The 14,108-nt window shown below is 40.0% G+C and overlaps 1 protein-coding gene and 1 long non-coding RNA gene across 2 annotated transcripts; one reads left to right on the forward strand and one right to left on the reverse strand.

Moving 5' to 3' along the window:
• Window positions 1–503: 503 nt before the first annotated feature.
• LOC147044286 (uncharacterized) lies at window positions 504–2,739 on the reverse strand. Its single transcript, XR_015068522.1, has 3 exons — window positions 2,154–2,739; window positions 1,752–1,869; window positions 504–1,341 (listed from the first exon to the last, which is right to left on the reverse strand). It is a non-coding gene; the product is annotated as an uncharacterized LOC147044286 (long non-coding RNA).
• A 168-nt stretch (window positions 2,740–2,907) lies between these two features.
• On the forward strand, window positions 2,908–8,395 carry LOC147044287 (transmembrane protein 235-like). The gene is made up of 4 exons (XM_085934251.1): window positions 2,908–3,315; window positions 4,614–4,691; window positions 5,129–5,266; window positions 6,909–8,395. The coding sequence occupies exons 1-4, from the start codon at window positions 3,144–3,146 to the stop codon at window positions 7,148–7,150; spliced, it is 630 nt and encodes a 209-aa protein (XP_085790377.1). The 5' UTR covers window positions 2,908–3,143; the 3' UTR covers window positions 7,151–8,395.
• The last annotated feature ends 5,713 nt before the right edge of the window (window positions 8,396–14,108 follow it).

Consider the following 14,108-nt stretch of genomic DNA (forward strand, 5'->3'; position numbering starts at 1 on the left):
CAGGCTGGAGTGTCGACACAGACGGCGCAAAGTCTGTACTTCCTGATTGGCATGGCCAATGCACCAAAGCGTAGAAAATGAACAGAAAGTCGGGACTATTTTCATGGCCACCATCATGGGGAAAAATTATGATTCATTGTGTGACTCAGTGTTCGCGTTGGAGAGTTAAACTCTAAGTCGAATAAGCTCATTGCAGTTCAAAACGTCATTTGTCCGATATTCGCTGCCCATTCCGGCGTTGTCATGACGTCTAATGCAACCGCGCAGCGGGTAACGTGGAGACGCCGAATAACCTGCCTCCACATATGCACCTTTATAAAAAATGAAAGACAGCTGAACCTCAAAGCCCAAGCTCTGAATTTGAGCAGAAATGAAAAAATTACATAAGAGTTGAGGGGTTTAGAGTTTTAATCTCAGCCGTTCTCGTTACATTTTAGGTACTCAATTATTCTCTCTGTATTGTGTTTTGAGTGTCTACAAATAGTGTTTTTTAATTGCTCCACAAAAACATAGCACAGTTGTTAAAAAAGAAGTAGATTGTCACTTACCTGTACAATTTGACCCCACAGGTAAAATAACATTTTCACACTTATTGACAAATACATATTTAAAGTATATTGACTGAAGACCCATTTGTGATTTGTAAATGTAATTTTCTGTATTGTGTTTTGAGTGTCTACAAATAGTGTTTTTTAATTGCTCCACAAAAACATAGCACAGTTGTCAAAAAAGAAGTAGATTGCCACTTACCTGTACAATTTGACCCCACAGGTAAAATAACATTTTCACACTTATTGACAAATACATATTTAAAGTATATTAACTGAACACCCATTTGTGATTTGTAAATGTAATTTTCTGTATTGTGTTTTGAGTGTCTACAAATAGTGTTTTTTTAATTGCTCCACAAAAACATAGCACAGTTGTCAAAAAAAGTAGATTGCCACTTACCTGTACAATTTGACCCCACAGGTAAAATAACATTTTCACACTTATTGACTAATACATATTTAAAGTATATTGACTGAAGACCCATTTGTGTTTTGTAAATGTAATTTTCTTTGACAAAATTACAAAAAACATATGAACAATTTTAATCAACCCCATAAAAGTAAAATATCTATGACTACTTTCTTATACATCACTTGATTCCACCTTTTATCAAATGGCACATAGTGAAAAAATACATAATGGAAAAAGATCTTACCTTAAGTTGCATAGCGATCCGTTATGACTGAGAACCTTTGAGGATTCATATTGAAAGGTTAGCTCTCCTGCTCAATCAAGCCCACAAACACTATGCCAGGCAGCTTTGTATAGTAAAGCTCCAACCTTGACATCCTAAAGTGGAACACAAATATATTATTAGTCACAAATATCTTTCATGAGAGATTGGTCATTGTGGTCACCAGAATATGAGTAGGTCATCTTCAAATCAGGTTAACTCTACTTTAAAAAAAATATTGCCACAAGAACAGCAACATATTTCTTTTTTTGTTAGCTTGCTAAAATGGTAAAACCAAGCGTGTGATTTTCCAGAAGAATAGACAGCTCGGTCAAGGGCTGACTCCAAAAATGGAGGATAAATCATGCATGACTTGCAAATTAAACAAGAAGCTGCTGATGTTCTTGGTGTCCTCCAGACCCAACCTGATAAGATGAAGATGGTTTATTTGAGAAGACCATTTATATGTCAAGTAATCGAGATAAATCCAGAGAGAACCTCACATCATTCCATTGTCCGTGCTTACCGCAGAGCGCTCAATTGCAGCGTTGCTGTTTTTTGTTTTTTTCCTCCACAATGCAGCATTTCTCATGTTTACGAGTCCACGTTTGAGTGACTGCCACAATCTTCCAAACGTCAACGTCCTGCCCAGCAAGAAGACAACAATCAAGACTCAGTGTGATCCTTTGTGTGTGGTTTTGTTTGTTCTCCATCGTAACATTTTCAACCACTGAAAAAAAAAGGTCTGTCTTCCCTTTTTTCTTCTTAAACACCACTCTTTTGAGAGAGCGGCTTTGTAAGCTCCATACATAGCAGAGATATTAATTTCCCCCCACAAGAGATCACAGAAATTCATTAGAAACACGAGAACAGGGTTGAAATATCCTAAAGTGGAGGCCCACTTTTTTGTAAATGTCTCTTCTCTTACCTCACCAAGGAGTGGACACACTTATTTGTGTAAGTGGAAGGGAATTAGGTGTTCAAAGCACGCACATTATCAGGCTCTAGTTGTCTCCAAAAGCGCTGCTCATTAGGCGGCCATCTTCTTTTTGGAAAGAAAAACAAGAGCTTCTAGAACATTCTCCTCACATCAATAAGCCTTGTGGTTTTGTTATGAAAAGGGCATTTAAGTTACACCCCAATTTATTAGTTTAACTACCCCACTGCGTTGATTGTTATTTACCTGAGAAAGCTAGTGGCATCTCTTTTCTCTCACAACAATCGACCACTTACCATTTTCTCCATGGGGGACAAGAGTCAATACCTACCTTTTTACTTGAGTACAAACAGAGGGGTACTATTTTCTCCCGCCAAATTTTTTGTTCGATAAATGTTACTTGTTTTACGAGTGGATGCTGTGTTGAATTCTTCTTCTCTTCTGAATTTGACGATAAAGTAGACTCTGAATTTGACGATAAAGTAGACATTTTCACATTATAAAACAGCGACTAGAGTTGGTTTCTTTGAAGAATGTCACTCCGTTTTCAACAACGATTTAATTAGAGCTATTGCGATACCCTACACGGAGACCGGAAACGAGTTACATAAATACGCAGTTCATAAGTCAAACCATGGTCTTTACTTTTATTTTGAAATCTAAAACCGGAGGCAATTATTCGCTTTCGTCGCACTTGACGTCGCTACCCAGTCGCTTGTTCGCCCTGTTGAGTGCGAATCACCTGTCAGTTACCTCCCTCAATACAGAAGCATCTCCGGCTGTTATTTTAGCAGAAAAAGTGAGCACAAAGTGTTATTTTCTCTTGAATGTTCCCAGTGGCAGTGAGAGCGGTAGAGACGAACTCAGAGTGAATTAAGAAGCGAAGCTTTTGCGCGTCTTGGACGATCGTTGTAAAATCCGTTTTATTTATTTTTCTAGCTGAAAAATGCACGGAGTATTTGAATAACTGTCACCTTCACGATGAGGTACGGTTTGGTAGTTCTCTCTGCTGGCTTTTCGGGTTTGCTCAGTTTTTGTTGCCTCGCCGTGTCAATTGGAACTGATTATTGGTACATCATCGATGTGAATAAACCTAACTACACCGACTCTGAGGACCTGAGTTCCTACTCCGGACTGTGGAGAATTAATGAAGGTACGTGCACTTATTGATTGCTGCACTGAAAAGCACATTTTTACAAGTTTTTCCGATATTTTTTTTATTTATCCGTTATTGCACTGGAATTGATTAGACGCACATCCTTGATTTGGTTTTGATTGGTACGAAGGTAGCTGAACGTTAGTTGAATTCTGATCAGTACATGGATGGGTGGGTGACAAATGGAGGCCCTGAGAGGTAAAGCTGGACAGACTTAGATGAATAGGGAGGGTTGAAGTCAGCAACGGCATCCATCCATAAAAACCTCATTGCAAAACGCCCAGCCCCCTGTCTTATCTTGGTACAATAAGGGTCTTCAGTGTGCAAAAGTGTCTTTTCAAATACTGTATTTCAGTGCAAATAAAGCACAACTTAAGATTGACAGAAAGATTAAAGTAACACTTGAAACACCTCATCTCATCAGGTCCCCCTTACTTGTATAGAAATTGCCAACGCGGCTGCAAAATGAAATGGGCTGCAAAATGTAATGGGCTGCAAAAATTCCAAGGTGATTGACAACCTGTCTAGAAAACATGTGTCACAGTTAGGCATCAATTGTCATGATGCTGTTTGAATGCAGGCTTAATTTAAAACGGGCTTCAATTTGAACGTCACTGTTCATCCTTCCGTGTACTCCAAGCAACTTGATGAATCAGACGCATTGTCATGGTAATGCACAGCGCCATTCACGTACTGATCATACAGCATCAGGAGAAATCAGGAGTTCAGCTTTTGCTGATGTGGGAGAAAGCCCCAGTCGAGGCTTTAACCTGTGCATTTTTTTTTTTTCATAATTTAGGAAAGTTGGATCAACATACTTTACACCAACGACTGTGTGGCCACTACAGAGTATAGCTCTCATTACCATGACAACAGATCTAGGGAGTTGCAACAAGGCGAGCGTTGATGGAGAGCCCGGAGTATGGAGGGCAAAAAAAGAAACAATGGTTGTGTTGCACTCAGTGTGTGGGTCGACACTCCAAAAACCCAACAATTTGCCAGCAAGCTATTAAAAATTCACAATTGACAAAAATTGACAAGACAATAAAACCATTTAAATGCACCATTACCATCAAGGCTTTTCACACTGCACTTATGTTCTCTACCACAACAAAATGGGTGTCTGAATGTATGAGTCGTGAATGAGGCAAAATGAGCTTTTTATCCTTTCCTATGAGAGTTCTTCAAGATTACAGCCATTAAAGTAACATCATTCTCTGTACGTGGCTTTCAAATAGCAGATTTGCCTCGATAAGGCTAATCTCCCGTTGAACATTTTCTCTTGACATTTTCAGGATCAGACAAGAGTTCCGTCATCTCTTCCTTTACGGCAAACATGTCGGCCCTGTCTGAAGTGGAGAGGCACCTTCTCGGTGAGCGTTTTTTTTTTTTATGCGTTTAAAAACTGCTCCATCCATCTTCACTTACCATTCTGTGACACTCAACGCCACCTGCTGGTTGTGGCTGGTCACTGCCAACACATCAGTGCGAGCCAACTGTAATGACAGGAAAGTGAAAATTAGTTTTCATTTTTCGGATCCTCACTCTTTGCAGTCGACATAGTGGGGAAAAAAGACCTAAATGCAATTCAAAACAGGCCTCTCTGTAACACATTTTCATCTCGGGTAAGTATATGCCGGAATGGGAAATCGGACAATTAAAATTGCTTTCGCTTTCTCACCAATTGTCTATTATTAGAGCAACAACAACAAAACAGCCGTGGGGTGTAGATTGGATGACAAGTACAAATAGGAATCCTATAGTCTTGTGATTAATGAGATTTTCGTGTGCGCGTGTGTTTGTCTTTCAGCTCTGCACAAGGCGGTGGTCATCATATTGCCATTCGGATTAGTGTTGCTGGTGTTTGGTTGGATTTGCGGGCTCGTCAGTTCCTTGGCCTACAGCCCGAAGCTGTTGACCGGAACCGCATTCTACTTTCTCATCTGCAGTAGGTCCAAATGCCATTGTTTTGCTTTTGTTCTCTAACACACATGGGATCAATGCTTTGTTTGCTTCCACTCAAGATGAACCTTGAGAATCCATTTTCAGCTTTCCACGACTTTTTATTTTCCTCCTCGAGGCGACCGTCAGAGTCTCATTCCAGCCTTTGTCAATACGCTCTCTGTACATTTCATTGTGAAAGTGAACAGGTGGCAAATATTCCAGTTGACCAAGGTATTTGTCACTAATTCACTTTTCGAACAGTCTGCAATTACGCTTTGCAAACACTAAACCCAGCAACTGATTTCACCGGCTTGAATTATCGTAGTTGACTTTGATTACATAATTTTGGTTGACTTTATACACACCGTATATTCTACATATATATATATATATATTTTTTAAATCATCCTGACAAACCTGTTAATCAAATAAAATTGAAATAAATAAACGATTGATTGATTGATTGATTGATTGATTGGTTGATTGCCCAGCCCTGCTCGTATTTCAAGAAAGCTCTGTAGATGTCTTTTACGAACGAATTGTCCTCACCGGGGACCTCTATTTCCTCGACTAGAAGAAAAGCAAAATCGGATTCATAGGTTTTCGGACAACAAAACACCGTAACGAGAACTGCCATGCTGCTAAACGCTCATCTAATACTAATGAGTTTTCCTCAGCAATCTTTTTTGTGCCAAAGCTTCATGCAGCGCCAATGCACTATTTTATAGGCACTGTCCATAAAGTAAGTCAAGAGGAATGGCTGTTTGCCAAGGAGAGAGGCAACAACTGCATATCACTGCAAATACATGTCAGACAAAATAACAGCTCATGTTGCCATCTTCTGGGCCAAGTTCATTTCAGTCATTGCGCCATTTGTCTGTGTTCTGCACAATTCGAATCTCGTAATGGCTATGACATGTATTCTTTCGGCAAAGACACTCAAAAGCTTATTTCCATTGTGTTTGCTGTTGCCAAACTTTTTTCGGGGGTCCAAAGGTGTTTAAAAGCGCTATCGTGACACCTCGCACTGCTTATCCTTAATGCCACATTTATAACCAAGCCCATTTTTGTTTTGCAAATCAAGGCAGCTATTATTCGGTAAAAATTCTGTATCCACTTTGCGATGAGGACGTTGCATTAAAGTATTTTGGAAGAGAAATGTAAAGAATGAAAAGATTCTTCAGTGGAATCCGCTGCATTGAAATGAGCCCGGAATCAAATTTTGTTTTCTAACACATGCTGTGTGTGAAGAGAATGATTTTCATGCAAGTCGACCAACTTGTGGCAAATTGAATAGAACGGTCCCGACTCTGCTTTCAGCCGACCTTGATTGTCATGCAAGACAATTGAGCGGTCAAAGACAATATGATGCTGATAAATGATGGACTTAATGGAAACGCTCATCGCTCAAATAATGAGCGTGCCGGTTTTTGTTTTTCATTAGCCAGTCATTGAGGACAGATGGTTTGATTTATTTTTGATTTTTTTTTATAGGGCTAGTTGCTCTACAGTAGCATTTTTATCTGTTTTTTTTTTTGTGGGGAACCAGTGTTTTAGGTGAAAACACACAACATCAAAAACAACTAGAAAAATATAGATATTTTACATATTCAGTTGAATCCCATCTGTTGTTTTCATCTATCCAGGTCTTTTTACCCTGACTGGCGTAAGCCTCTACATCGAATACTCCAACAAGGCCATGGAGGAGTTCCGGCGAATTGTGGCTCAAGAGGAGCTAGCTTATGTGAGGGTGTCGTTCGGCTGGTCTTTCGCCATGGCGTGGGTCTCCTTCGCTTTAGAGCTGGCCGCCGGCCTTCTCCTCCTGCTGGCCGCCAAAATCACCAAAATGAAAGGACGCTATGATTGTGGCGTGGCCGTCACTTTGTGAATGTCAAATGTCTGCAGGTATGGTCACACTCAAATAAAAATGCAGACTGGGCCGATCACAGTTGAGCACATAACTCAAATACTAGCCCATTTGAACCATTATTTTTAATGCAGTTTCCAGAATGCCAAAATACGTAAGCCAGACAAACGCAAGTTCCTGATTAAAAAAAAACACTGCACATCTTTTTGCCTGCTGCTTCTCTCTAAAATGTAATTTCCCCCCAAAAATTTGATAATGCTCCTCTGGGAAATACGGGTGTCAGTTCTTGAAGCTTGATGTTAGCGACAGATACCAAGAGGGAATGGATGTTAGTGAAAGGTCAGTTACTCGGGAAAAAAAAAAAAAAATTGCGACAAGCCGACCTTGTTCTACGTGAATACTGTCTATTAGGTTCAATTTTGTCATTGTAAGTGGATATTTATTTCTTATTGTAGAAAAATAAGATTCGTTTCATTCAGTGCATTTGTTTCAGTTTTTTTGTATCGATCATTTCACAAATCCATTTGTAATTATGAACAAACAACAACTGTAATTGATTGAGATCTACTGAAGCAATGTTGGGCTTCAATGTCTGTCACAGCAGACAAGACATCATGATTTTGTATCATGTGTTATTGATTTCTCAATGTAAACAGGTGGAAGGTGGGGGGCTAGTGCATCATGGGAAATAACCGCGTCAATCTCTGTAAGCAAGCATGAGCCGAGTCGAACAATAAGCTAAGGATTTAAACTGGAATATTGGGTACAGTTGTTGTCGTAATATACAAATGATAAGCAATAATGGTGGTCTAAGGAAAGACCCCTGTGGAATACCACGACTGATTCCTCATTCAGAGTTGAATGCTGTTTTGCCCCCCCCCGAAAAAAAAATGCCTCAGTTCTCAAACAGGTTACTGCAAACATCACGTTTCTCGGTCTTTCTGGCGTACGTTAACTTTTGTTTCAGTGTATGTTTATGTTGTGATAATGTCGTTGTAGCTTTAACTTGTTTTTTGCATTGGTTAATCTTTTATGTGGTGGGAATTTGTTTTTCATGTTCTGTCAAGTTGCATTACTAAACAACATCAGGGAAGGCTACTTAGCCATAAATGTATAATCAAGATATAAATTTGGAGTTTTACGGTGGAAGGAGAAAACAATGTTGCGTATATGTAACTCATTTTTCTTGGTGTTTCATGTCAAAGTGTCATGTATTAGAAAATTACATGTGAAGAAGGCATTGATGTGTGTGCAGTCGATGATAAATATTACATCAAATGAAAATATTTTTCTTGTTTTTATTTTCATTAATCCGAGCACAGACACTTGTGGGATACTATTTAATGAGCTTTTATTTTTTTCAATATACAAACTAACGATGATAATGAATGCCATGTTAGTGTTCAAGTGTAAAAATAATTCTTGTGTCTTAAAAATATTTTATAGATGATTTCATTTCAAAAACATTGATGGCGTTACAGAAAGAACAAAATAGGAATTTGTGAGTGAATAGCTGTTGGCTTCAGAAAATAGTCTGAGCCAATGATGATGGGTCAAGTATTGACCCCTGTGGAACATCAACAGCAATTTTCAATTCATGATCATAATTTATTGCTAGATGGTTGATAGTGATGAAATATGCTCTTCACTGATAAAGGACCAGTGACCTAAATCAGTGCTACTCATCAGCTATAATGACAGAGGCTGCATGCTGGATATGATTAATATAAAATTACACAAGCAATGTGCTCATTATTCCATTTATAGGTTGTGTGGGGGCACGCAATTCTCTCTGAATGGACTTCCTGCGCCCACCTTGATAAAAGTGGCACAATGTGCGGCAGCACAATGACGGAGGAAGTAGAAAGAACACTGCGCGACCCTCCTCCATCTTTGTCTCCACTGGCAAACTCCTTCACCTGCCTCTCGGGCATCTATTTCTCGAAAAACAATGAACTTGCGCTTTTCTTGAAGAACGGCTCTACTTTATCTCCACTTTGCAGCTTAAAGTCACAAGCTAAGTCCAATTACCAAGCCATGTTACTGTTGTTAAATGAAGCGAGCAAATAGTGCAGGGAAGCAACGTCCAGATAATACGCTGGTAGTTAGGTGCAATCACACATCATGGTCTCTTATTTGATTACAGACAGCTCCCATGCTGGGAGATAGGTTCAGTATGGAGGTGACGGAGCTCAATGCACAACGGTGGCATTTGCACCTTTCGCTTGAAGAGCTGAGCTTGTTAGCGGCTTCATCTGCATTCATTTCAGGTTCGCAAGTGCGGTCTGATGAATGCCAAGCCTAACATTGTTTTCGCATGTTTTTTTTGTTTTTAACTTGAGTGGAATATCTGGTCCTTTTTTTTTTTTCTGACTCGTGCTTACTGCTTCAAGAGTGAAATCATCAAGGTAAACAGAGAGATCAAATCGAGATGCGTACGAGTTAAAAATTCGGCAAGGAAAGATTGTGTAAACCCCGATTTTCATTTTTGTTAACATGAACTTAAGTTGATATTTCATTCATGTTTTAATTCAGCAATTTTCACATCTCAAGCATTGTCTGCTCCTGGGTGCAAGGTGGCACTCAGCATAATGACATTTATTTCCAATCTCAGTGACATGAAGTGGTTAGGATCAGTTGTTAGGCAACAACATATGAACGTTATACAAAGAGATAAGTCGACGCTGTCATGGTAAAACGAAAAAGAAACTGCGCAATAGCCGGTTTGACTGTGGCTGAAAGAGTTGTCTGGGGATAGCTGAGCACGCCATCATGAATTCAAATGACACCTAAAACTCTCCACGTAAAAGAGCACATTGGCTTTCGTCACAATATTTCTCGTGAAAATTGAAGCGGAGTCACTCTGGGAACGACAAGCATATTTTAACCGCCGCAGCTGATCAAGTTTTACTCTGGACTGGCGGAACGTGCGTGACCCATAAACTACGGCGGTAAAGATTAATCATCTGGTTTCTTTTTGACGGAAAGGAGATTGCACAGGCAAAGTCATTACTAAAGCCTGCAGGCTTCGGTAATTAATTAGTCATCCTATTGGCTATGCTTGGACTATCATTATCTGGCTCTGGACTGGCGTCCCATAATCCACTAGATGTCAGCGTCCCATCATCTTCTCATCACCTTGCAACTGCTTGAATTTATTTATAGGGTGTCAACAGGCAGCCAAAGAATGGACATGACTTTTGGCCTCATCCTGGAATCCAGCATGTCAGCTGACAGTGAGCATCTATTCTTGATCGAACGGTAGCTTCTGCTTTCTTTGTCTTCCATTCACGTACACTGATGTCTTGCGATTGATTGTGAAGGGGGGTCGGTCCATGTGGCAGGTAGTGTTTGCGGAATGTAGGTCAAAGGGAATGTTTGTTAGGATACGTAGCTATTGTCGCCGCTTCAGTTCCAGTGTTGCAGTAATTTGAATATCTAACAATACTGCATTGTTTTTACTTTTTGCACCAGGTCAAACTTAAAAAATAATTATGACTAGTCACCATCATATTAGCAGGCTGCAGCACATACGAAATATTTATTAGATTATTTATTTTTGCGGCTCAGACCAGAATAGCCAACAAACAATGGTGCCGTATTTCCGTGCACATTACTTTCATCTCCCCCATGTCAAGCAGCGCCATCAGTCTGACTCCTGCTGTCATAACAAACATTGGAGAGAAGTATGTTGACTATGGGCAGTATTAATCCACAATACCCACCCACCAACACCACAAACCCGCATGACATGCTAGTACTGGCAAGCCTGAGAAGCTCAATTAAAGCCAAGACGGGAAGAGCCAACATGAGGTCATCGTTGCAAGCCTGAAAACACCCCCCCCCCCAATTTCCTGAACGTGCTACAACATGAGCCGTCAGCTTTTTGGCCCTCACAAAAGAAAAGGGGCATGCCTAGCATTGCCCCGCCAAATCCAGCAGATGGCACTGTGGTTAAAAACAGCAATGCAATTCTAAACAAATCAACTTTTTAATGTTTTTATAGAAGCATCATCGTCAAAGTAGCTACGACAATTGTCGAATTCCGGGCAATGCGGTGACGAGGTTAACTTAGCTGAGGTGGTCGTTCTTAATGTGACTATCACTCACCGAGTGACTCACAGGTCCAAATGAGTTCAGCGATGCTCACATCACGCATGCGCTCACATGGTTAACGTCAATGATCAGCAGGTCAGAAGACTTTTCGCTCAACCGCCAGTTATACTGTCTCGTTATTAAGAAAGAGGAACCCAACGTATAACGCTTCTAATTCCACATTAGTGGGCCTGGCAGGTGGCCACGGTTCCTGTGAAATTCAGTGAAACAAAATAAAGGAAAAGCTATACACCATGAGGAAGCAGATGACAACCAAAATCATTTTCATGGAATTTTTTTTTTTTAGTCTTCTGAGTAAAAGAAACTGGAGTAAAGGTTATTGGTAAAAACACGTGTGCAGATTAAAAATGGACGTGTGGCCCCTGCCGACACGCGATCCCACGAGCGCTCGCTGATGATGACCTCACACCGGAGGAGCTTGGGTTTCTCGCCAGGACAAATGCTGTCCGTCCATCCCCGTTCATTGAGCTCCACTTCTCGGTTGTTTGCGGACAATTATTCAATCGAGCACGGGAAAAGAAAAGATTGCTCTATCGGATGTCAGTAATCCAATCGCGCTTTGGACAAAAAAATAAATAAATCTCAGTGCTTGCTTTGATGATGCTTTTTGAGCACATGCTAAATGCAGGCTGTCCAATCAGAGGAATCGCTGGAGAGCAGTTTTTTGCAAACAAAGACTTTCATTTTTGTTTTTTCCAACTGGGAAAGTGCTTTGGAGTGTCTCTTCATCAGTCTGTCCATCTTTCTATCCGAATGGATGGATGGATAATTTCCTCATTGGGCAGGTATATTCCTATAAAACATCTCCTCCGCAACTTAACCATGTTGTGTGAAGCCGCAGCCCTTTCCTGGTTTGCATTTTTTGAAGACAGGGTGTGCCAATTTTTTCTTTGTCAGGGACAAACATGGGTTACTTGAATACACAATAAGTTAATGGATGACTACTTTGAACATCAGAAGTCAAAGAGATTGTTCAGAAATTAATTTTCTAAAAAAAAAAAAAAAAATACTAAAGTGATTGGCAACAAAAGAATTTACCAATATATTTGTAAAATTAATGACAAATTGTCATTTTTAGACCTATTTGGGACAGTGACCAATTTTGACTATAATTAACTTTTTGATGATTGAAAAACTATGTGGAAACAATGCAAATTCCGTTTTGGTGGTTCTATGAACAAACCGCCCTCAAGTGTTGCAGGTTGCTCGTATTCATACAAATGCATCCAAACAGATAATTGCACTATGATAATAAAGTGTCTGCTCAGCACAGTTTGAATTCCTGCAATTGAAAATGTAAGACCCTGCAGCTGCAAGTGTTTACGCTCAACTAAATGCCCATGAAGTCATGAGCGCACGTCATGGAAAAACGTATTCCTTCCCACGCGAGTCATTTGGTAAGCTGGACATAGTGTTTTTTTTTTTTTATGAAGGTGTGCTGTCCGTATAGTTTGGCTAAAAGTTTTTTATGCGAATGAATGTCCTTGAGCCAAATTGCTGGCCGAATTGGACATTGGATGGCACTTCAGCGCAAGGTTATCTGCGTTAGTGGGAAGAACTGTTCACGAGGTGGACATTTTAAAATGAAGTCTTCTGAATGAAAAATATATATATAAATATATATATATATATATATATATATATATTGCACTGCTGCATTTCATGAATGGCGCTCAGATTGACGCAATGCATTGTTAAGGCAATTCTATCCGATCCGCATTGCTACGTATAAGGTTTCATTTGATGAATGCATTTGGATGAAATCAAAGCCTGCTGAAACACACAAACACGCACGTGCACACACCCAGCGTACTGATGAATGAATGACTCAATCACATTGGTGAAAATCTTTTGTTGTTTGTGCTCCTCCCAGCATGTTATTTGAGTTGCTTTTAAAGCAGCGTGACGTCCAATTGCACAGGCAAACAAACCAATGTTATAAAAAAAAATTGGATTGGACGGATTATGGAGATAGCACTATCATCACCATCTTCGCCTTTCGCAGACCTTGAAAACTTTATCATTCAAACCCCAGTTTTCCTGTATTTGAGTCAATGACAATGAGATTAAAAATTTGAGGCAGTTGTGTCGCACCGTGAGTAACGATGAGGGGTTTCCTGACGTGCCGCAGCAAGTGACTCACATTTCTCAAACTTGAAATTTTACTGAGAATATCAGCATGAGAGTACACGTGGCCCTGCCCAGTGATCCAGATAAGAATAATACAACCGTATTTGTTCTATAAAATACAACCAGTACTTATCAGTCTTTTGAGACCTTATCGCAAATGCGGTGTTGGATCAGATGTTCATGACTTCTGATGTATCGAACTTCATCAGCAAGCTTGGTTTCGTGGGGAAACCAAACAAAAAGTTCACATTAACGCAATCTTTCATTTTCTGATGCCATTTCACAACATTTGTCCTGTATGCTGACCAATGTTGACACTTGGGTTATATGAAACGTGACCATTTCCCGATAAAATGCAAAAGGGCAGGATGTGTGTCATGCTAGCAGCTAGCACGTTATCAAACGCATGAATGGCTCACGTTCCAGTCATCATGTGTACTTTATGACTCAACATGCTGGAAATGGTCTTCCATAAATCACCTTCACCCCACTACTACTACAACTACTATGACTATTTCTATCCAAATGTTATCCAGGCGAACAAAATGGCAGCTAAACACTATCGAGTTCTTGAGTGCTGAATGATTATACAACAGAGATGAATCAAGTATGCCATCTTTATCTTATCCCATCTTAAGCAGCGTTACATCCAAGTGTTACAGTCTGACATGGAATAACAAGATGCTACCAAGCACATCAGGCTCCTCCCTCCTTTGCTCCCTCCTTTCGGAGT

The sequence above is a fragment of the Syngnathus leptorhynchus genome, chromosome 16 (genome assembly GCF_054491065.1).
Source record: "Syngnathus leptorhynchus isolate UIUO chromosome 16, UIUO_Slep, whole genome shotgun sequence".
In the NCBI taxonomy this organism is placed as follows: domain Eukaryota; kingdom Metazoa; phylum Chordata; class Actinopteri; order Syngnathiformes; family Syngnathidae; genus Syngnathus; species Syngnathus leptorhynchus.

What these genes read in the sequence shown, in the direction of transcription:
- LOC147044287 (XM_085934251.1), top strand. Translation starts at nt 3,144, where the DNA reads ATGAGGTACGGTTTGGTAGTTCTCTCTGCTGGCTTTTCGGGTTTGCTC. An exon ending in ACTGTGGAGAATTAATGAAG is followed by an intron (nt 3,316 to 4,613) that starts GTACGTGCACTT and finishes TGACATTTTCAG; the next exon opens with GATCAGACAAGAGTTCCGTC. An exon ending in ATTCTACTTTCTCATCTGCA is followed by an intron (nt 5,267 to 6,908) that starts GTAGGTCCAAAT and finishes TCATCTATCCAG; the next exon opens with GTCTTTTTACCCTGACTGGC.